Raw genomic sequence first — 24,540 nt, 5'->3', positions numbered from 1 at the left:
TACAGAAGAACCTTAAAACATTTGCCACCCCGCGGTGAACAAGGTGAATTGCGGCGGCAACTCAAAGCCCGGATGGAGCAGCCATTGGGGAAGTGTAGCTAGTACAGTTAACGTAACTGAGGAGGGCTCTCTCTCTGGAATAATAAAGACAAAGTAAAAGGCGACCGAGGGCCGAAATATTCAAGCACCGAAAGGTCCATTCGGCGACACATTGCTAACGTTTACTTGAAAACCTGTGACAAGACTTAACTGCTTTTGGACACAGTATCCGAGGCGACAGACTTGAGCGGTGGAAGTTGGGATACGTGCTCACAGCGGAAACATACTGCTGAGGCTGCGCTACAACTACTAGACATACGCTAAGCGGCACAACTAGCCACATAGCTAGCTAACTGCAACTGAGCTGTGAACTTGCTTTCAAATCACGGGGCTTGAAATCCAGTCACAAGCTCAGGCTCTGTGAGAATCCAGGAACTTGCTTAATGAATTATGTCTGCCACAAGCATTGACCCTCAGGTAGGAAGAACAATGTAACGTTACCTCGCCTGTAGAGAGCTTGTAAGCTAGCTAGCTACCTGCTAACGATTTACTGGGCTATGGCTATTGCTCGGAAGTGTTAGCTAGCCACTAACGTTGGCCGGTGCGTGTAGCAAGTAAGCTACGTTCCGTTAAACAGTTGAATGCTTTTGCTGGACATTCAAGAAAGGTGACGCTAAGTTATACGTTATCATGTAAGCAGTTGTCAAACGCATTATCAACGGAGCCCATGCGTTTGTACAACTAACATAGCTAGCAGAAAAGCTTACCGCATTTGGCAGAATAACGTTACGTGTTACCTAAGGGTAACGTTGAAATAATTAAACCGAGCTCCAAGCTAACGTAACTTTGTACGGAAGGTGATACAAACATCTGCATTCTTTCTTGAGGGACCCACATGTATTCAGACTATTATGGCAAACTAAGTTACAAGCTGCATTGACGTCATTAAAGCCATTTAAAGAAGGCTAACGTTAGCCAGCGAAGTTGTGTGTGATTTAACGCCAAAAGTTACACATAAAATAAATGACTTTAACTATAGTAGGCAACTGTAAGCATCTACAGCTTTCACTGCAGCATAACATTACATGTTTTGCATTGCGTCTTTTAAAGAAGCAGTCTTAATGTTCAACATCTGAGCAAATACATAAATGCTAATATATGAGTCTGCACTCCGTCTAAATCTCAATTCAGCTAAGATAACCATATCTCCTTTTTTTTCTTTTCATGATCCAACATGGATGCAGAGATCAAAGGGACAAGCATCTAAAGGTGAGTTGCGGCATCACCGAGGACTGCCTTTGTTTAGATATCTGTTTAGTCTGGTCATATCTTTGACTAATCAGCATACACCAGCCTTTTATTCTCGGACATACACTACTGTCAGGCTACACATTGTTGTGGGAACATAATTGAATACATTTCTTGGTGTTTGCACAGTGTTAACAATACGCACAAGTTAATTTTAAAGTCTATTTGCCATTATCTGTAATTTACCATAATTGAAGATATTTTTTCCTGAATTAATTTGCCTGGCTTTATTGTGAATGTGTTCTGCAGAAGTTAGTATGACATAAACAATATCCGGGTAAGGGGTTAAGTAATTGAGTGGGGGCATACTGGGAAAGCCATACACACGTGAGACACATTGGAGACATCCACCATGTCATTAAAAAGGCAGGTGGCTTGTGGGTGAAAATACTTCATTTCCTTGTTTGCTGACAGTATCCATGATAAGAAAATGTCCATGATGCTTATGCTCAGTTTTCCCTGCACAATTCTAATTCCGTATATTGATGCAATTTCTAATGTTTTGGCAGTTACATATTTGGTTCCTGAGGTTATGGCACACCCAAATCTGTCTTTTGAGTATGACAGGCTCAACCCCCGTAGCCTTGAAAGTTGTGAGTAAAAGTTTGTAATTTGCTATTTCACAAAAAATGGAGATTGTAGTCAGCTTGGAATCTAGTATAAATTTCACTTGCAGCATAATCTACCTTGCTACTGTTCATCCTTATTCTGAAAATGTTCCAATCATACTCCAAAAATACACTTGTTCTGTTTCAATTCTAATTCTGTAAATGTGTGCTCATTGGTTTGTGTAGATAGTCGTCTCCTGCACTTACACACGTCAAAGTGGTCAGAAACTAGGAAAGAAGAAGTCTCCTGACCATGGGAGAGTGGCAGGCAGGCTCTATATTTGCAAACCATATGAAACAAAGGCAGAGTCCTTTAGCCGTATTTTGCCCCAAAAAAATATGACAAATTTTAAACATACACAACAGACAGTTTTGAGTGGTTTTAGAAGCTTCCATGGACTTTTTTTTTTTTTTAATTTTTGGGTCCCTTCAAGCTGACCACAGAATCCTTTTGTGAGGGCGCAAACTGCAAAGTTTTATAGCCACCTTTTTTCTCTACAGGCATATTGTGCAAACATAATTTAAACATAAATCAGCAATCAAGAGTATTTTTTGGGGTGGGGGGTATTTCCAGTCTCACTCTTCCCTCAATGCCACCACACGAAACCTAGCTATATATAATGATTTGCTGGTATTGCATGTTGTCGGTACCTCACTAACGTAAGCGTTGGCGACGGTGTTGTTATGGCCTTGTAATAGTATTTTTTTTATGATGTTTAAGTCATATTTGATTTACTGAGATTTTCAGTTGGTTGAGTGACAGGCGGGTCTTAACTCACACTGTACCTGCAGGCCTTGTTGGCAGCCACCCACAGGCTGATTCACCTCCAGGCTAGGTTTGGCTTGACATGGCTTAGTGATTTTAAATTTTTTGGGAAGAACACATGCACATACAAGAGGATCGGACAGCATTGAATACTACATTTCGTTGTTCATATGAAATGATAGATGAGTAGCAGTAAACCATTATATAGGGTTATCCTTTTTTTATATATATATATATATATATATATATATATATATATGAAAACAATAATTTAAGCCTAGGTCACATTCCAAACTCAGAACAACTTGATAGCTAAAACAACTATTGCCTTCTATGTGTTCAATAAAGTGAACATGTATATTTAAATGTATGTTAATGTAATTATGTTTTGTTGCAGTGCAAAATGGTTCACTGCATCAGAAGGAGACTGTCCATGACAATGACTTTGAGCCATACCTCACTAGTCAATCAACTCAGGTAAAGCTCAATATCTCTATTGACAATTGTTAGAAGAATTGTGATATTGATTTCTTAAATATGTCTTTTGGTGTGTCACAAAAGGGCAAATTTGTGCACAATCACTTATAAAATAATAACTGATGATCTAAACACCGAGCCGTATGCTACAGTTAAAGGTGCAATATGTAATACTGACATCTAGTTTTTAAAATAGTTGCTGCTGAAATAATTCAAAACCCTGGAAAGAGTTGTCGTCCCCGCCCTCCTCCTCCTCCCCAGACTTGAAGTATCACACAGCATCCACAACAATGTTGCTCGACGCTTATCTCACATAGCCAGACATTACTTCACAGCACAGCGGAGTAGCTAACGTTAGATGCTGCCTATGTCATAAAAGCCCGTGCTCACGCAGAGCGCTGTACCCAACTGAAAGACACATTTTTTTGCCTTGGAATAAGTATAGGAACCGCTAAAAACACAGCTACCTTGCTGTCCTCTCCACCCAACGTAACACACTTTATTTGGCTTAAAATTACAGCAACAATCGCTAAACACCAAATCGCCTCCCTCTCTTGGCTTAAAATAACTTACTGTTGTCAACTACGGCCGCTTAACAGGCTACACATTGTAAACAGCCGTGGCCCGCTTCCCTGGTCCTCCGGTAACCTTAGCAGGGCTAGCATGGCGGCGTTAGCCATGGCCAGTCACTTTACTGTATGTGTCTCAATTGTTTTTGCGAGTGACCAGCTAGCAAGTGCACTATCTGGATAATTCAATGTGAGTACATAAATGTTGAAATGACATAAAATGCCTGTCCGTTGTAGTAGACATGATAAATTAGCCTGAAGCCAATGCTTACTTTTTCAGAAGGAAATGATCCAACTCGGCGTCCTTTTGGGCTCTAAGCTGTCTCCATCTATCAAATAAATCTCCAATATTGTTCCAATATTGTTTTTTTTTAGGTCGGGTAGAAGCTTTCATGGCTGTACTAACATTACAGCTGTAGCACATTGGGTTTACGTTTTAAAAAGTATATCTGACAACCAGGCCTGGCTTTCCAACTGGGCAGTTGATGACAACACACTGGCAAAAACACATCACAGAACAGAAATTTCCAAAGGAGACAATACTGGCACTAGCGTTAATGTCAGAAAAGATCACATTTCAACTTAGCATGTTTACTTAATTTCTGACGATGCATTTGGGTAATTTTTTTACTTATTACAGTAAATATATTACATACTGGAGTTTTAATTATTACAAAAAACACTTCACATAATTTTCTTTACAACAGGAATGTGTGGAAACATGACATGGTGTGGTTGTTTCAGCAGATTTGTTTTCTTATAGCATTGAGTTATGTTAAGTTATTGACCATCCCTTAGATTTATGCATTGTTAGTCACTCATCTTAAGTGAAGTTAGAAAACCATTTAAAATAGTTTTCTTTAAAATCACATCTGACTAAAATCAAACTGTAAATCACTTGCTTATATTGTGGCTCTGCTGACCTTTATTCATCCAGAACAACAGCTACCAGTCTATCACCGACCCCTACCTGTCCAGCTACTATGCCCCTTCCATTGGATTTCCGTATCCCCTCAGTGAGGCTCCCTGGTCCACAGGAGGGGACCCCCCTATTCCATACCTCACCCCCTATGGACCCTTGAGTAATGGAGACCATCACTTTATGCCGGACACAGTGTTTGGCCAGCCGGGGGGTCTGGGAAGCAGCATCTACCCCCACAGGTTTAATTTTTTCCCTGAAAACCCTGCTTTCTCTGCTTGGGGCACAAGTGGTTCCCAGGGCCAGCAGACTCAAAGTTCAGCATACGGTGGCAGCTACAGCTATCCCCCCAGTTCTCTGGGGGGAACCCTGGTGCCTGATGGTCAGACGGGCTTTCACAGTGACACCCTCAACAAAGCCCCCGGTATGAACAGCCTAGAGCAGGGTATGGTTGGCTTGAAGATCGGAGGGGATGTCACTGGCCAGGGGTCGGGAGTTAAGGCTGTGGGATCTGTGATTGGTGGACCTGTGGTGGCAGCCACAGGGAATGGAGCCACGCCTATTGGAATGCCACCACCGAAACCCACCTCCTGGGCAGCTATTGCCAGCAAGCCTGCCAAACCGCAGCAGCTGAAAGCTAAGGTGAAGCCAGGGATGCCCAATCCAGGGGGAGCTCTTCCCCCACCACCCATCAAACACAATATGAACATCGGGACCTGGGACAAGGGCCCCGTGACTAAAGTAGCCACAGGTCCACTGCAGCAACAGCAGCCTCTTGGCCTGCCTCATGGCATGCCACCTCTAGCCCCCATGCAGCAAGGACCCATGCAACCCCCACCTCCCCAGTCTTTGTTACAGCCCCAGATGCAGCCAATGGCCTTACAGACCCACCATCACCAGCACCATCAGCCACCACCTCAGCCCTATCACAACCACACCCAGCCCCCACAACCCCAGACCCGTTGGGTTGCCCCACGCAACCGTAACCAAGCCTACGGGCAGGGTGGCCCTGGCCATGATGGTTGTGGTGTGATGGGTATGGTTGGTAGTGGGAACAGTGGTCCTCAAACTTCTGCCAGCCAGGGACCTGGTGGAGAGTCCCACCCAGTGCTGGATAAGCTGCGTGCCTCCCATAGCTACAACCCCAAGAACTTTGAATGGAACATGAAGAATGGACGTGTTTTCATCATTAAGAGCTACTCCGAGGACGATATCCATCGCTCCATCAAGTACTCCATCTGGTGCAGCACGGAGCACGGCAACAAGCGGCTGGACTCAGCCTTCCGGGCCATGAATGCTAAAGGCCCTGTATACCTTCTGTTCAGTGTCAATGGCAGTGGTCATTTCTGTGGTGTGGCAGAGATGCGTTCACCAGTGGACTATGGCACCAGTGCTGGTGTTTGGGCACAGGACAAGTGGAAGGGCAAGTTTGACGTGGACTGGTTGTTTGTTAAGGACGTGCCTAATAGCCAACTGCGTCACATCCGCCTGGAGAACAACGACAACAAGCCAGTGACCAACTCGCGTGACACCCAGGAGGTTCCTCTGGAGAAGGCCAAGCAAGTGCTCAAGATCATCGCCACCTACAAACACACCACCTCCATCTTTGATGACTTCTCCCATTATGAGAAGAGGCAGGAAGAGGAAGAGGAGGTGCGCAAGGTGGGCACAGTAATCTCACTGTGTTGCCTTAAATATACCAAAAATATTTATTTTACACAATTAATTAGAATAAGTGTATTCTTGCTAATTTTTTCACTTTCTTTTTCCTGTTCATCTGTGTCTAAGAGACTCATTTTTTCTCTTTTTCCTCTTGTTTGCTCTTTTTGACAGACGTTCGAACCTTCTCCGATACAGAACCGCTCTCGGTTGGATCAGGTAAAGAACTGATATATTTTCTTGTTAGTGTCATTGGCTCCGAGTACTAAGTGCTGACAGTTATTAGTGATTGCTCTTAAATGTGTTGTTCACACAGTGAGGATGACATTTTAGATACTCAGATATATGTAGATGTCATCAAAATGTCTGCAGTATACTGTGCTGTTAACGTAATGTTTGAATGTCTAATGTTATATCCCCTTCTTTTTTTCTTTTAACAGGAGCGCCAAAACAGGAATAAACAATAGAAGACATTTATCCTTGGCTTGATCAACAGTTACACTAGGACTTTTGGTTTAAGAGACAGAAGAATATAAAAATGCAACCAAGCCCTTCATTTTTTCTTCTTCTATTTAATCCTGGTGAATCTCTGCCATTGTTGAGACTTGTGCTTTTTGTGCCCCATGTACCACCCACTTCTTGTGCAGGGATAACGAGCTGATTTAATGTATTACCTAGCCACCACCACTTTAGTCCAGTTTATTTTTTTTATATATTTTTCTTCTTGTTCCATCTCGTACTCTTCTCTCACCAGACTGGTTTTCTCTCTCCTGACCCACCACCACCTCTTTCCCAACTGAATCAGGGTTTGACTGCACCACGGAGAAAAAATATCTGCCACTTTATATTTCAGTACAATCAGGAACGGATGTGTCCTGCCCCTGTTTGTCCATTGGGGGGCAACATTGCCATGCTTCAGAGGTTTAACTGTGCCAACAGGGTTGGAGGATCCCAAATGCGTTGTCGGACTTGGAGCTGTGCGAAAATAAAACTTCAATGGTTTATCTATTTTTCATTCAGATCAACAAAATCTCTATTTTTTGGCTTACTACTGACAATTTTCCTTTCAGAAACCTGTTTTCTGGAGCCTTAATGTTTTTTTTTTTTTCTAATTATTGAAGACTTCTCAAAAGAACTGCTCAAACAGTGACACTGCTGGAGAAATCAGGGATAGTGTGAAGTCACAAGGGCCTCAAGACATTGAGGAGGAATTGCAAAGGCCTCTGGGAAAAGAAAAAAATGGATGTGTCCTCCACAACCAGAACTCTCACCATTTTAAATCAAAAATTGTACTATTGACATCCCTTAAACCCCTCAGCTTTGCTTTCTTTTTGATGTTCGTCTTGAAGAGGTCTTTTGTATGTTTCATCTGGAGATTGTGCTTGTGAACGCATCCCAGTCTAAGAGAATTGTCGCATTCACCATTTTAAATTGTTTTATAATCAGAACTATGTCATTATGTAACTGCTACATTGAATGAATTGTTTCTTTTGCGTTTTTCTTTCTGCAAAATGGGGGGAGGGTTCGCATGTTTGTTCATTCACCATCATTCTGTCTTAATCCTCTGTTTTTTTTTGTTTTTTTCCCTTGAATTAGGTTTATCATGTTGGTCGTAATGCTAAGCTTTAACGTAGGAGCCTATATATTCATGGAGAAAGCCTAAAAATGTATAACCTAAAAATTAATGTAACTGATTTACTATCGAGTAAGAAAAAAAGAAAAAGGAAATGTGGTTTCTGTGTGTTTTTTGGTTGTTGCAAAAAATAGTTTGTTCTAGACTGAAACCATTGATTATGATACAGTACGTTCAGGTATATCAATGGAAAAAAAGATTGGATGTAAAATATATATAAAACAGTCACTAATAAATGCGTGTGGCCATGCATGGCAAGCTGCAATATAGGAAGTCAATGTTGAACTATTCTCTATTCTGCAGCTTGTCTGAGAGACTGGTGATGATGTTTGGTCCTTTAAAGGACGGCGTCCCCTCCCTCTTCTCTTTTCAAAGAATTCAAAGCCAGAATGCAGTTTATTTCTTATTTAGCGTCAGTGAGATCAGCAGGTTCTCTGTCCTCTTGATTACTTTGAAGCTGTCAGTTCAGTTTATTGTGGATTGTGAGGTTACCATGATGCAGAAAGGAATGCTGCTAATCGACACGGCTGTCTCTTTCATGTTAAGGGATTTTTTTGTCATTTTGGCATATTGTGTATTTGTGTAAGAGTTTAAATCTGATGTTGCTTCATGGTAACCTGATCAGATCCCAATTCCTAATTTTCTGTTTGGAATATTTGAACTGAAACAGATATTGACAGTTGCTGCCTGAACACATTCACATGAAGTTGGGTGGTCTTTTGAGATTATGTTAAACGATGTATTTGATCTATTTTGATTCTGTCAGAGCTTAACCCCGTTGTTACTTTGAGATGGCAGAAGTTCTGCACTTTGCTGAGGTCACCCGAGTGAGTGTGAACCGTATGCTCTGCAACCTTGTGAAGCTGCGTTGTGTTTTTTACCTGGCCAGTGTGTCCCTTGTAATCTAGAGAACTGACCTCTAACAGGATCCTTTCTTCATCACCTCTCCTTTTTACCTGCACTAAACAATAGCTAGGTTGATCCAAGCAATACGGTGAAGGCCCTTCACATGTTTGCCTTCACCAACACCGTTCTCTCCAACCAGCATACAGAGTCATGGGCAGGTGAGAAGCTATAGGATGCGACCGAAGACCGAGTCACAGCCATCTTTGCCTCAGGAAGCATGAACTGGTTGTGAGTGTAGTACAGGGCTTACGTGCACGTTATTGATAACTGTCAGAAGATGTTAGTTTGCAATAGAGGGATGTCAGGTTAGCCATGAAAGTATATGTATCAACACTACAAAAGGATTGACATGAAATATTAAATAAACATTGATTATCTTATAGACCACAGTTGTAGTGGGCATAACTTGTTCAAAAGATCTATCTTGGTTTTTCTTTATAGAAGAAATCAAGCCTTAATAAACTGTCCATTCAGAAATGACTTTGTCTTGATCTCGTGAATTCTGTTAGTGAGTAAACAACCAGTCCTTATACCTAATACAAAGAGGGGACTCTCTGTAGGGCAACCCCAGTGCTAAAATGTCACTGAAAGGTTTTTCTCAGTTGGAATTGTTTCTTTCTGGTGTCTATTCTCCCATCGTGTTACTACAGTTGACTTTATACTGTATCTGTAAATACGTTTATCAAAGCACACAGGCTTTCACAGGCTTTAGTGGTCTACAACAGAGTATGATAAAGCATAGAAATGGGAGTCCTGCTGCCTGTGATAAAGGTTTATGTTTTTTAAATGTGGATAGTTAAATGGCATATCCATCATATTTAGGTACACAGTATTTGATATTTTAGTGGCTTATTTGAAATGTAAAGACCAAGGCTGTGGGTTTAAATCCGTGAACATATTTGCCACAATATTTTTTTAATCTAATTATTTAGCCTGAGGTGCCCTGTACACATTTGGTTATAGACACTGATAACGTATACAGTTTTGGTGTTCAGCACCGATTTACTTATAATATAATATACATAAATATATTTGTTCCACACTTGTCAAAAGCTTTTCTTTGTGCGACAGGAGCTCTCCATGGTGCTGATTTCCTGATTTGAAGGAACTGCTGTTGGGATGTGCTGGTCCCATAATAAGGTAAAGATCACACTCTGGAGTAAAAAAAAACACAACAACACTAAGTTATATAATAAAAAACGGTGGTGGTAATTTTCCTTGCGTTTAAGATATATACAACTTTAAAATGTGATAGGATATTGTGCCACGCAATGATTTATAGGCACGTTTCCAAACGATTTCATCCCCTTTGCTAGAGTCACCAGGTCAGTTTGTCATATCTGGTGCATATCTTCCTCACAAGATTCAAAAGTTATACATTTTCTGTTTGTAAAAATAATTCACATCAGATGTAGTTCTGCAAGTATTGCACGCATGGTGCATTGTAGGCATGACTGTCAATTACACAAAATAATCAAGAGAATCACAAGCGGGAAACTCAGTGTGAACGGGCTTTATTTGTTGTCACATTACAAAATATGCATGAAACTTAAGACAAAAAAACACGCAACAATATCACATTTAGGCTCAATGCTATAGACTCGTAGTATCAATCTGGAGCAGACCGTGTGTAGCATAAATATATTAATAATAACCCTACGATTATATTTGTTTACGGCTCAATGCTCAGATTATTAAGAAACATATATTTACGTTACTTGTATTATATAATGGTTGTTTGCAATTCAAATATAAAATCACAAATTGAATGTTAAATGAAAGATGCCAACATTGAGCCTGTAATGTACTGTAGGCTATGTGAAAGAATATACATCTTTTGCCAAATTCTCCTATTAATGTTTAATTTGATCCAATTTGATTTATTTATTAGTTCTTACTAAATGTAATTTATCCTTGAAAATATGTGTTGAAGACCTTGAGTTTATAATTAAAACTACATCCCTTTTGAATTGAATGGATATTTCCTGCAAGAATACTTGGTGGGGGATGCAATCTGACACAATATACTACCTGAATATACTAAAAAGTGCAACTTTTTATTTATTTATTAACTTTCAGTTACTTTAATTTTGTGTGGTATTAGGTCCAGTGGCCTTGACTGGGCTACAGCTTCAGACATGCGTTGTCAGAAGGACGCCTGTAGGTGGCATTGAATCCCTTAGGTTTCTATATGTCGACTCCATCCGACTACACACTGCAGCCATCTTCAGCCGTTGTCCATTCAAAGCTCTTCAGCCTCTGCTGGAGGCCTGAGCTTTGAGCCGCACAGTGAAGATGTGTTGGACTGGAGCTGTTGACCTACTTTTGTGTATAAACATAATTGATTACAGCTGAGACTGTAGCCTACAATGTTGGCCTCTGTAACGTTTTGTAAAATATATATATAACGGGTTCAATAGGACTGGAATAGCCTATAGAGACTGCGGCACACTCCTATGAGGATTTAGCGCATTTAATGCACTAACAGCGGCGGATGTTTCCCTCTTTAGTGTATAAGCAGGCTTTGCGGCCGGTGCATTAGTAGCATTAGCCAATGTATTGAGTTGGTCCTAGGTCTACATTTTAAATATAAACATCGATTATTTTACATTTTATATTAAGGTCAACTCTCCCACCCCAATGTATTGACCGCCAGACAATAAACTGATTTTTTTACTCCAAAAAAATGAAAAATGCGTAGGCTAGCCTACTTAAAAAATGAAGCAAGCCTCTCGCCAGCTCCTTAATTTACTAAAAACAGATGCAAAGAATATCATAAAAGTCATTGACTCCCGAAAGAACCCAGAGGTAGGCCACCATTGGCCCCACTTGGCGAAAGTCCAATTGTTTTTTTCGTAAACCTGCGTCGTATTTAGCGCGAGGCGTTTTACTTTTCTTTTTTTTGGATAAGCAGACTAAACAGACATTTACTAGGCTATTTCTAACTAAAGACGTGATGTAAAGGATAACTGGCGGTAACCTCATTTCATGCTGTAATAGCGTATTAAAGTACGCATTGCGCCCATCCAGTCGAGGCAATAAACAGACACACAGGCACACATATACAGGCGTGCGCACGCACACACTCACGCGCAGATGAGTGACAGTACAGAAGTCAGCTTTATCCTGCTGCTATGCTTGGCAGCCAGGGCCTGTTTCTGGAACATTAAGGGTCAAAGTAGTAAACTAAATCCTGCGGCCTGAGGAAACAATGAAGAGATCAAACATGTGAAGCATGATGCTGTGGCGATTCCTCTCTTGGCATTCACCGCGTGCCTTAATTGTATGGACATTAAATCAAGGTCCGCTGTGAACACGCAGAGTGACAACCCTTCGAGAAGCCTCCTCGCCCCTGCTGATGGGTGCAGAATGAAGCCAAGCCAGCAGCCTCCGACCCTGTCTGACTTGCACACGCTCAAACCTCCAGCATCTGCCGCCAAGAAGGATACAACACTGCCTGACTGCGATTTAAGTACAGCTCCCGTTTCCGTGCGCGCGCGCTCTCGGGCGTGCACACCCGCACACACTCAAATACACAAATCTAAAGCCGATTTGCAACCCAATCACGGGCGCACACACACGCATGTAGACACTCACATCGTAAGCCGATTTACAGCCTAGACTAGCAATAACGCGCGCGGCCACTTATTCTCCTGCGCATCTTTGGATTCCAAGCAAAGAAATATTGATATCACTGCGCCATTGAACCTCATCAGCATACTGCCCATAATCAACGGATGCGAGGTAAAGCTTGCACCTGAAAAGCCTTGTTATTAGCCTGGCAGTTGCAAACACTCTAATTCTCTGGTTGTGCGTCTTTTACGCATCTCTTGGCACGTTACCTCGCACAGAATGACAGCTGAAACTACACAGGCTCTTGCTTTGTCCTTCCTCAAAAACCACTCCATTTACAACATTAGCCTGACCCAAAACACAAAGACAACAGTGAAAACAGAAGAAAGCAACGATGGCAGCACGTCACAAGACTATTTCTTTGAAGTCATACATCCCACTGCGAAGAGTACTGTATTTTCCATTCAACTTGGCTTGAATGCAGTTCCCCGATTTGTCCACGATCAACGCCCTCGGACAAAACCTCTCTCCTCTCATGCAGCTGACAAACTACAGATGGCTACTTTTACATTAGGCTACTGTATATCTGGGGGAAAAAAGCGAATCGTTCTTCATGCGCCACACAGCACCCTAAAGCTCGTTTACTCGGGAGGTTGATTTTTCTCGTGTTCGGCGTGGGGAAAAAAATGTCTTCTTTGTGTTCAAAAATGTCCTCTCTCCACCAAGAGTCAGTCGGTTCCTTTTGGTTCGTGTCTTTTTAATCTGACCCATTTCAGGCACAATCCAGCCTTGGATGCATACCCCCCTCTCTCGCTCTCCTCTCTCTCTCTCTCTCTCTCTCTTTCTTTCGGGCTGTGTGATCCACTGTCTCCCGGATTAGAGCGCCCCTCTCTTCCCATCCTAGACAATTGCGAGTCTCTGCTGATTGGGTTTCAGCGCAAGAGGATTACATGGGCGCACAATGACGTCATGGCCCGGGGCCCAAGCCGTCCCCCCCCCTCTCCTCCTCACCTCCCCCCATCAAATCCAAATCCTCATCAGCCCATAATGTCCTTGATACCACAGGCCTGACTTTCTGCAGCACGTCCTGCATGCATGCACAGAAAAGTTGAAGCCGATTGTTGGCATTTAATTGCAATATTGCATGCAGATGAAGCTAAAAGAAGCATGACAGTTCCACTGTTGCTTGTGTGGCCCTGTATGCCCACACCTTAAAGGTTTAACCCCAGCAGGTGCATGAGCAGCAGCTAAATGCTGCTATGAACGTTGCAGGCTATTGGTAAATAAAAAGGTTGGTAGGCTCAACTATGAACTGCACTTTTTGGTCATTGTTAGGCAAACTAATTTCCAACTGAGTTTTACTTGCATCCAAAACTGAAATTATGCCAAGATGCAATGGAAGTAATGGTGGTGGATGAATTCTACTTCACAAAGGAAACAAAAAAAAAGATTTTCTGATTATCTTAAAAGTTTTAAACCCTTCACTACATTCCTGGTACTGACATGCCCATATCAGCGTGCAGTTATTTCCCCTTGTTGGACTATGATAATGTATATTATAGTCTATAGACTATTTGGGCTTCTTCCACATAGAACTCTAAATCTGTAAAATAGTAGCATTATTCCTCTAAGGCCTGTGGCCTGTTATCTCAGGTGGTCTAGGCTAATACCACATGCTACTGTAGCAGTGTAACATATTTTGTGTAAAAGATGAAGATAGAAAAATGTGATGTGCTGCAAGTACACAGTATGGTACATTTATATGTATATATTCTGCTATGTAAAGCATGCACCACGTTGGAGGAAATCTCGTATAGTCTAATTGATTATGTTATTTTAAATGTAGTCCTCTTTTGGGCACGGGCTATTAACTGAAATGGTTATTTGTATTGCTTTTTGAAGTGTTGCCATTTTAGGGCTATGACCTATAGCCGGCCTAAATATTCATCAGCTATTTGAATACATTCCTGTGCGTTTTTTTTTTTTTTTTTCCAATTGGCAAAGCAGATATTTTGCTTGGTGCATCCATGTCAACGTGCACAATTCCATTTTCCATTTCAGGAATAATTTTGCTTAAAAAAAATCGTCTTCTTTTTTTTAAATTGTCGACCCAAATGTGGCTCTGCAGACAATCCTCAATTTTAGTAATTTAACCTATATTTGACCTTTAGCTTAAAGAAAGAAATACTATTAACACTGCCATAAATCTTTGTGCATTCATATAACGCATTTCAACGCCGTCCCAATTAAATCCTACAGGAATATATCGATTTCTGGCCCGGAAGAAAATGACGTTGGATTTTCAAATGTTTCTCCCTCCTTCTGTAGCTTGTCTACCTCCCACTGTTGGCTGAACAAAGAGATGGAGAGGAGGAACCGTCAGCGGTGTTTGGGGGGAAACCGCAGCCCTTCACTCTCGATAACTGAGCCTATAGAATCGCAAATGCACTCTTTGTTAAAACAAATGCAATTATTAACTTGTTTTTTAAACAGGAGTGCCGATTGTCTCATCTGAGCCTCCGTCGCAATCTGCATCTCAAAACGAGCTTCCTGCATTTACATGAATGCAAGTCAATTCACTGATGCAAGTCATTTATTAGGCCTATTGGTTCCCGTTGCCAAAAAATGAGGAAAATGTAATAACCCGGCCTGCAGAGCGGCCACCTGCTACAAGGAAAGCGTCCTCTGTCCTCCAATATAACCTAGACTAATAAATCCACGCTGGATTGGACTCAAACTCCTTTGTTGTGTCTTACTCTCGTCGTTGGGGGTATCCTCCGAATACTCTGGCTCCATCATCATCTTCTCTCCATTTTTTTTTGCAGCGGCGGGCCTTCACCTGTGCAGAAAACGGAGCAGCATAACGCCTTAACTTGAGTGAAAACAGCCTCCGTGTGTCTCCGCATGCAAGAGGAAGCAAAGAGAGAGCGAGATTGGGAATTGAATTGCGGTTTGCTTTTTCTCCCCTCATCTCTCCCTCTGCCGAGCTGAGCGGCCTCCACATCTTAAGATGAATGAAGGGGGAGTTGTCCCTGTGCATTACAATGACATTCAGGCCCCATTCATTCAGCCACTGTCTAACGGTCTTTGGACAGCAAATGCACCCCCATCGGGGGGTCGCAGCCCCCTCATTACACTCCCCCCCCCCAATCCCAACACGCAGTCCCCCACAATAGCCCCAACAAAAGAGAGAGGCGAGTCGGCCCCAGTTGTGCGAGCTGCGGCCCCTGGACTTTTAAGGGTACGCTGGGAAAATATTCCTGTGCATTTGAATTGCATTAAGGAACGTGCCGCGGTGGAGTTTAATGTTGAGTTATCACCAAAAATCTTTTCAAAACAAATGTGTATGTTTATAACCCCCCACCTGGCTTTGTGAGCCTCGGTCCTTCTCTGCAGCAGCTGAAGCTCGGCTGACCGTTTAAAAGAAATGTTGAAGTCAGATGATGCAACATGCGAAAAACACTGACTCGTTCATTTTGGTGTGCCAATAAATGCGTTTGGCAAAAAAAGTTGCGTAAAATATGGTTGCACATAGAGAGTTTGGCTGCAGGGCCAGCCTCCCAATTCAGCATGTTCTAGGGAAGTTTAATCCATTCTATCTGAGCAAAACCACTCCATAGATGTGAAATATAATAAACCAATGCATTTCTCAACATTGCGGAACATGCTTCTTGCATGATGACATTTTTGAATCTCGAAACAAAATGACGTAGTCTAAAAACATCAAGAGTCATTTTAATAGGCCTATATGTGTCTTATAAAAAATATAACCGTGATGCTGCTCCATTCCTCTGGAAACACAAACAAACATCAGCTTAGCTCAACCCCTTGGAATTCGCCATAGTCCGTCATTTGAGGCAAATTCATCTGAAAATATAGGAATTATTAATCATATTAGAACATACAGCCTTCATTACTACTACTACACATAATAATATTAATAATAATAATAATAACAATAATAAGAATAATAACAATAATAAGAATAATAATGGAAAATTACAATGGAAAAAAATAGCGGACATTGTTGGAGAAATTGTCCTGGTGTGGAGAGGCAACTTTCCCAGGGAAATCATACCGATTTCCGAAATGCTGTTGAAGGCCCGAATAGGCACAGCTGGGCATCTGCTCCCGGGCCCATTCATCAGGAGGAGGGAGAGGTCAGCGCTGCGGCCCGGTGGCCAGCTCCGCACTATAAGCTCGTTATGCAGATACACAGCTTAGAGTTTATTATAACAGGAGGAGAGCTGCAACACAGCACAGAGACAGTCCGCGGACAAATAAATCACCTTCAATCACGTAATCAGAAACGTTTTGGGGATGAATATAGCATTCTTCAAGATTTTGAAATGTTGTATTCTTTTTTTGGTGTAAAAACAAGTGTTATATCTATCAGTTTGAGTTTCCTTACTTTTTTCTTTGAAAAATACTGTATATGTAGCCTAAGTTTTCCTTGTTTTTATTTAGCATTACAGCTAAGGTGGATAAAACATATCAAATGAGTGAGGGGCTCCAGAGAGAAAAAAAAGCAAAGATGTTGGTAGCGTCATTCTTAAATGCAGGACATTCCATTTAAAGCGTTGACTGCAGTTTATCAAAGAGAAAAGAATCAAATCTTTTGGTGCATTTTCCCCCTCAACCTCCCACACTTTTACACTGCAACTGCTACTTGTTTGGAGAGGCATATAAAGAGGTGTAATTTTGCAAACATTTCTTAAGTACAGAGAGACAGAAGGACCCTCCAGTTTTGTACAGGGAGAGAAAGAGAAACACGTTGACAAAGGAATCCATTGTTCTTTGTGAACAATTCAAGGGGCCTAGTAAGCTGTCCTCTGCGATCAGGCTGCCGGCCGCTGATTTGAATGCAAGGGGCCCCTCCAAGGAGAAATGGTAATATATGGCAAAATATAACAAACACTAGCCTATATTAAACCCTGCAAGTCCTGTAAACACACACACACACACACACACACACACACACACACACACACACACACACACACACACACACAGAGTTGGAAGCTGGAAGTTTTCAGAAAACTTTACTGTACTTTGGAGATAATGTGTTGCACCTGCTTTTAAGATGAATCACACTATTTTTTTTTTTAAAGTCTCAGTAAAGCTAATGTGGCCCGCATGGTCTCAGGTAAGCTTATATTGATGCAGAAATATAACGTAAAAATATTATTAATTATTTATATAATATTTACATTTTATCAATCATTTACATTTTTCCGCTTAGAAAAGAATACTGTACATTAAATGAATATAATATTATTATTATTATTATAGTCTTCTCCTATTGCAATAATTGTTTCTGGGTTCCAAGGTAATTTACACCTGGTTACAAAATATGAAGCTAGCTCATAAAGTTAAGGCTTAGCTTACACTGTGCCTTAAGGTAAGTGTTGCCAGGCATTTTTAATGTTATTTTTAATTATATATTTTTAACCTCCTAGCATTGTTTGTGAAGTAAGAAATACCAGTGTTTGCTATTTTATATTGTTTGTACTCTTTCCAATGAGCTACATTCAATAAAAAATATTTAAAACACACAATACAGTATGTATATACAGTAAATACACACACACACACACAAACACACACACACACACACACACACACACACGCACACACACGCACACATATGATGACACATGCAAACAAAATTTGATCATATGCATAAGACCAAAGAAGGGTTTGTGTGTTCAGAGTTGTACTAAAAAGGAATTTTTCACACACGCACACACACCAGCCCTGCACACACACCGGCAGGTTGTAAACACACAAGCAAAATTCCTCAAATTCTTTTTTATACACAGCATCCAATCGTCCTTTGTATGTTTTATAGACATATGACGCGTGTCCTTGTGCTCTGTGGACTCACGTATCAATAATGTTGAGCAAGCTCGCCAACGAGTTGAACAGCAGTACTAATGTGGAGGTCCTTGACTCACTCTGATAAATGTCATGAGCTGTTTGCATTGATCTGTTTGTGACACAGCCAGCAGCCAGTAGAAGAGAGTCATTATCCTGTCTGTTTGTGTGTTTAGTGTACATTTGAAAGACTTTTGCATATCAGATTTATCTTAATGTGTGTGTGTCCAAAATACCACATGCTTCAAAGTTTCATCTCGCAGAGAGCACTGCAGCTCTAAATAAAAATAAAATAAATGAAATTTGATCTAAATATGCATGTGTGCATGTTTACTGAAAGAGAGTAAACCCCATCAATATCTCTTAGAAGTAATGACTGTACAACAATACAAAGGTTTTGACTGGAGTGGTGTTGCCGATAACACCTAATGCTCAAGCATGTACATAAAGATGCTTGTGTGAGTGAAGTGCAAGATTACAGGTTGATGTGCAAGTGGTGCAAAAGTGACTTGTGTGTATTTAACCGTATTTCTATTTACACAGGTCTTACTTTGTACAAACATGCATTCCAACAGTTTTTCCAACAGCATGCAAGCTGGTCCTCAGTCAGGTGCTCCAGTCTGGAGCTTAGAGAGGAAATAGACTCGAGAACAGGAAACACAGAATAAGCATTAACTGCCTCCGAAGATATTCATTACTAGCTGCTGTAAAACAAGTCAAATTCCAATGAGTGTAATACGTTGGCAGCAAAGACAGTTTTTTTTTGTATTCCAGTGAGACAGAGAGCAGAGGTGACACCACTGCTGAGGTGACTTTTACACAAATCTTGCATGTCAGCCGTTCACATGAAAACAAAGGCGCACGTTTAACCTCCCTTCAAAGCGTTGCTCTTACTGACGCTCATTCATGCCCAGCTGATGCTGCTCTATAAGTGCACGTGGAGTAGCACAAAGACACACAAGTCCTTCTTTTACTCTTTCTGGCTCTGCCACACACAAACACATATGAGGCATGCAAAGTTGCAACATTCTATAAAAACTTATGCACAGTTTTTTTTTTTTGAATCATCCACACACAACTAAACCTTGTTTTGGTCTCATATTCACAGCACACCGCTCCTCTACGCTGTCAGTTAACCCTGCGATTAACCCGCACCTCAGCCAAACATCGTTAGAGAGAGAGTAAAGGAGAGAGAGGAATATTAAGGAAGACGGTAGACAGATAAATGGAGCAAGCGGTAAATGGTTATCTTGTCATGCATCACATGGGAAATTCAAACATGAGAAACTACAAACAAACAAAGAAAGTGTTACCACTCTATTTACAATTTTTGCCTGAATTTACATTGTTCTTTTTTTAATGTATTTTTTTTTAAAATATTTTGAAAATCTGTCTTTTTGTCTAGCTGATATATATTTTGTGCTTTGCTGGACATATGGAATTATTATATATATATTGTTTTAAATATATTGTGCTACACTTACCATATAGCCTCACCCCGGTGACCTCTCCCATCCCCCACAGTTTTTTTTGCAGTTTGGTTAGGCCCCAGTCGAGAGGTTTAGGCGTTGGAGCATCAGAGAGGTTTAGCATACAGCTGTATTCCAGTCTGGGGCAATTCCACAGACAGACTGATGGAGGAGGGCTATGGAAATTACCAAACCCAAAATGTTACATAATTTAAAAACATGATGTGTTGGTAGGTTTAAGCTCTAGATAACGGACATTTTACAATCACGGTAACACTGAAATTTAGGGCAGTGATCCTGTGCGATATGGTCGGACGCTGAATGCTAAAAGACAAGGTTGCTAACCTTTACCTGTCTCAGCTGTTTGTTGTTGACAGCAGAAACAACAGAATGGAGTCTATAGGAGAAAAAGGTGTTTCTTTACACAATTCTTCATCACTGTAGCCAAGGGCATGTGGGGATAAATTCAACAGAAAATGTAGTGATGGATTTATATCCCTGAAACACTTCTACTCTAAAATATTCTAAAGGGTAAGCAATGGTTTTGCAAGTCTACTTTACACTTAGAAATACCTGAGCTATTTTAAGATTTAGTATTCATTTTATTTATAGAAATTTAGACATAGACATAGACATATAGACATTTTCAAAACTCTACATCATATCTTAATATTAAACAGGCAATATTTCCTGAATGTTGCAATAAATTCCATAAACTTTCCTTAATTTCCCATCCTGAAAAACTTTGTATGTTTTGTTGACTATAGTGCGACTGGAGATAAGGTTTGTCGTCGTGTACTGAGGTTACGGTTCAGACATTGTTTTCCTCCCTGTTGGTGCGACCCTTATATTGGTACAGTGCGGTGCGCATTGTGTCTAGTGGGCATTGTGGAGTGTCTGGGGGAACTGTTTAGTCCCCCATAAGAAGATTAGAGATGATTGGTTTTATTGACCGGCCGATGCTACGGTTATCAAGGCGACTCTCAGAGCGCCGAGCCACGCTTTTGTCTGGCCCTCATTGTTCTTCCCAGCCCAAGACCCTTCACTGATATGAATTTGATATGACAGTAAAGTGCCAATTATGTACATACAAGCAAGGCCCTGCTCCCTTTCTGCTCTGTGTGGAGGGAAAAGACAGCGAGGTGAGGAAGAGATAAGGTGACAGAATATCTTGAAAGGTTAGCGAGCGGGCCTTGAGGATAATTTGCCGCAAGAATCTGGAGTCTGTTATTTTCCTGAGCCTTATATTGTCAATAAAACGCTGCCGTTGAAACATTGATGAGTGATAAAGAGGTTACGTGGGTATGTTTTCTCTAACAGCTGGCCTGTCATGTCTTATCAGCTTCAGTAGTGAGGGACTGATTATTGTCATAAGTTCTTCACAGAAAGTATAAATAGCACACTGGTTTTGACAGAGTAGATTGTTTTATTTCAATTGTTAGATTTCATTATTATTTACTCCACTTCCATTATTGCATTCTAACGCCAATAGCTTAATTTGCTAACAGTGTAGACATTTATGTCTGATCAGAAATCTAAATTAGGTATAGGTGATTTTACATGCATTATGTAGACATCATGAAATACACAACTGTTTGCTCTGAGTGTGTTTACATCTGCATTTGTGTCTGTATTTGTGTGTGGACCGGAATCGGGCTAACATTTGGAAGTCGGAAGCAGTTTGTAAGTCAATTTCTAATTCCCTTTTATTCCTCTCTTTTCTCTCTCTTTTATGTACTCATCTTGGAAAAAAAGGTGTTAAATCATCTAAATCATTCCCTGGCTATTATATCCAATTAATGCCTCCTCATGGTGTTTTATTGTGTTATAAACTGCTATTGCTTGTGGTTCAGTAGACAAACACAATGTGTGTCTGTGCCGCCTGCCACCGGGGGTTGGCTGTGGCTGTGCTGGGGAGGGACAGAGGGGGACTTGGCCACTGCCCATGGGGGCCCTGGCCACTCTAAATCAGTTAGTTTTGGAGGAGATCCTAGTCGGCTTTTTAAGAGGGTCCATTATAGGCTTGTTAATGCCTCAGCCGAGGGGGAAACACTACTAACTGCACTCAATTCTCTATGCACTCAGTCCCCTTCTCTCACTCACTCACTCTCTCACACAAACACACACCTACAAACACACACGCCCATTTTCTTCTCCCCCTCGCTCTCCCTTGTGTGTATCTCTTGAGATGTGTAGCGACTGCGTGTTGTCTTCTCTGTGTATCCAGTGTGTTTCCACACACTCGGCACACCCATCTCTGCCTCTGTCTTCTCTTCATGGATTTCATGGGTCAGGCCTTCACTGAAAGTAATAGGATATCACAAAGTCTCCCCAATTCTTGCATTGATCTGTGAGCTCTGAGTCTGAATATGTTCTTTTGTGCACATGTCTGTGAACGTGTGTGTGTGTGTGTGTGTGTGTGTGTGTGTGTGTGTGTGTGTGTGTGTGTGTGTGCAGTGTGTAAAATGTGTTAAGCAGATCGAGGATTTCTTTGAAGATGTATTTTGGAGCCTGCAGGGAGATTCAGGAGTGTGTTATTGCATATTTAGGACACTGTGTGGGTCTTTTCAGAGAGTATGTGTGCGTGAAATTTTAATTCACACTATAAGTGTGAAGCAGCTTAGTTTATTTATCAGTGAGAGGAGATACCCAGAAAGCTGTTATAAGTCCCAGTAGGTCCTCCGTCACACCGAGCTCTGGAGGATCCTAACTAGCTGCAAAACTAAAAAGTTCGCAGAGGAACAATTGCATGTTGGTAGTGTCAGTTCCCACTTCATCTGCTGTTTCATATGCTCTGCTGTCATACATTCTCTTGAATTGTCCCGCTGCTTTACATCATGTATTTCTTCTCCACAAAAAATGTAGTCATGGCTTTGTTCTGCTCGTGGTGGAGCCATAGGCACCAGTATTGCCACACCTGAAGTGTCGTCCTTCTCAGCATTCTGAACCATCGTCAAGGAAAGGTGCCTCTCGGTTGCTCTGGAAACCATGCCTCCCAGCATGCTTTGTGTGAGTGACAGGGGGAAGGTGTGACAGAGTGAGAGCTTTGTGTGAATGGACATCCTGCGAGCTGGACAAGCTCTAAAGGCTTTTGCTATTCATCAGCTGAGCCTAAATGTACCACAGTTCATCCCTCACGTTTTCACATTCTAAAAAACAATATTCTTAGTAATTTTAATATCCATAGTTTATGTTTTCAATTCTGTGCAGGTGCTCTGTCCAAGCTGAAAGGAAAGACTTAAATACACGTTAATATTATCTTTCTCCTTCCATGTTCAAGTACTTGTTCTCAGGGAAGATTTTGGCAAATTCTGCAACATAATGTCGCTGTTGAGAGGAACGAGCAGGATAAATGGCTTCCATGATTGGTTACAGCAGTGGCAGCCTCATCTTGCTCCCCTCTGTGCTTGCTCATGCGAGACGCTCCAAGAGTGTGTCCTCCTTGGAGAAGACGTGTGTCTCCGCGTACGTGTCCAGCGAATGTAAGTCTGCTTTCTCCTCCAAAACAAAGTAGCTTTGTGTGTGTGTGTGTGTGTGTGTGTGTGTGTGTGTGTGTGTGTGTGTGTGTGTAAAAGGTACTGGAACATCCTTGAAGGACAATTTGCAGTAGTTAGTGAATGCATGTATGTAAGTGTGTTGGATGTGTCTGCGCTGACGTCAATACAATCAACTCCTCAATTTCAAATCTTGTGTATGTGTGCAGGGTTCACTCTCAGAAGCCAGATAAAGTGTGCAACCAATAACTGATAAAGTATCAGACAGCAGGCAGTGCTGTTCAGTGGTGAACCTGGAAACAGACCTTTTCTGGATCACTTACCAGATAAGCAAAATCTGAAATAGCGTACTCCAGGGAGCACCTGTCAGGTCTTACTGATATAGATATGTACTTTCACTTTCAGTGCAGTTTCAGTAAGTGCGGAGCTTTGCATGTCCTTTTCTTGATACAAAAAAAGTTTTAATTTGATTGATGTTGCCCCTATTATGCAAGGAAGCTGCTCAGAGTACTGTGTGACACAATAATGAAGTAAATAAAAACGGCATCCACAAATATAGACATTGTAACTAACTAAAACAGTTGTAATGAAATCGAAGAGGGGATAACCATCCTGTCGGCCTCTTTTGATTGCATTGTTATATTCTCTCTATAATTTCTCGCCTCTCCTACAGTCACCCCAACATACCTCACCCTACTGTTGATTTCACCTGACTGCTAACTTAAACACCTAAAACTGTCTTGTCAACCACATTTGAGAAAAAAAAAACACACACACACACAACCAATGAAAGGTTGTTTTCCTGCCCTCTAGTTTGTGTTGTGCCTTTAAATGTTTTCAGGTTTTTCACAAAATACAGTTGATGCAGTGTTTTTTGTTTCCCTGATGGGAAAAATAATCTAATCTCTGACTTTATGAATCTATTAGTGATGATATATATATATATCTGAACAGATCCCAACCTACCATTGTCTTCCTCTATTCCTTGTTTTTTTCTAATAGTTTTGGTTCAAATCTGTTCATCTGACGGACAGGTTTTACTCACTGAGCCTATTTGTGTCTTCCAGCCCTCGTTTTAACTCGTCCTTCCTATTTCAAGTATCTTCTTATCATTCTGTTTTTTTTTTCCGCTCATTAGCCTACTTTATCCTCCTCTCCTCTCCTTTCCTCTCCTCTCCTCTCCTCTCCTCTCCTCTCCTCTCCTCTCCTCTTCCGTTTCCGGTGTGTGTGAGCGTGAGTGGCG

At 41.3% G+C, this 24,540-nt stretch overlaps 1 protein-coding gene and 1 long non-coding RNA gene across 4 annotated transcripts in view; one reads left to right on the top strand and one right to left on the bottom strand.

The window, feature by feature from the left end:
• The window catches only part of LOC117947508, a 1,113,976-nt gene that overhangs the window by 638,903 nt on the left and 450,533 nt on the right, over positions 1 to 24,540 (bottom strand). The gene's annotated exons all lie outside the window — the stretch shown is intronic.
• Positions 49 to 9,364, top strand: LOC117947455 (YTH domain-containing family protein 1-like). 3 transcript variants are annotated; one of them, XM_034876401.1, is made up of 7 exons: positions 49 to 516; positions 1,284 to 1,308; positions 1,857 to 1,940; positions 3,119 to 3,198; positions 4,705 to 6,339; positions 6,520 to 6,564; positions 6,786 to 9,364. In XM_034876401.1, the coding sequence occupies exons 1-7, from the start codon at positions 490 to 492 to the stop codon at positions 6,810 to 6,812; spliced, it is 1,923 nt and encodes a 640-aa protein (XP_034732292.1). In that variant the 5' UTR covers positions 49 to 489; the 3' UTR covers positions 6,813 to 9,364. The 3 variants fall into 3 exon arrangements, with proteins under 3 accessions (XP_034732292.1, XP_034732291.1, XP_034732293.1); XM_034876400.1 differs by having other exon boundaries at positions 4,705 to 6,348; XM_034876402.1 differs by lacking the exon at positions 1,857 to 1,940 and having other exon boundaries at positions 4,705 to 6,348.

This window comes from Etheostoma cragini, chromosome 7, assembly GCF_013103735.1.
Source record: "Etheostoma cragini isolate CJK2018 chromosome 7, CSU_Ecrag_1.0, whole genome shotgun sequence".
Classification (NCBI taxonomy): Eukaryota; Metazoa; Chordata; class Actinopteri; order Perciformes; family Percidae; genus Etheostoma; species Etheostoma cragini.
This window is presented reverse-complemented; position numbering and strand designations above follow the sequence as displayed.

What these genes read in the sequence shown, in the direction of transcription:
- LOC117947455 (XM_034876400.1), top strand. Translation starts at nt 490, where the DNA reads ATGTCTGCCACAAGCATTGACCCTCAG. An exon ending in CCCCCGTAGCCTTGAAAGTT is followed by an intron (nt 1,941 to 3,118) that starts GTGAGTAAAAGT and finishes GTTTTGTTGCAG; the next exon opens with TGCAAAATGGTTCACTGCAT. An exon ending in TCACTAGTCAATCAACTCAG is followed by an intron (nt 3,199 to 4,704) that starts GTAAAGCTCAAT and finishes TTATTCATCCAG; the next exon opens with AACAACAGCTACCAGTCTAT.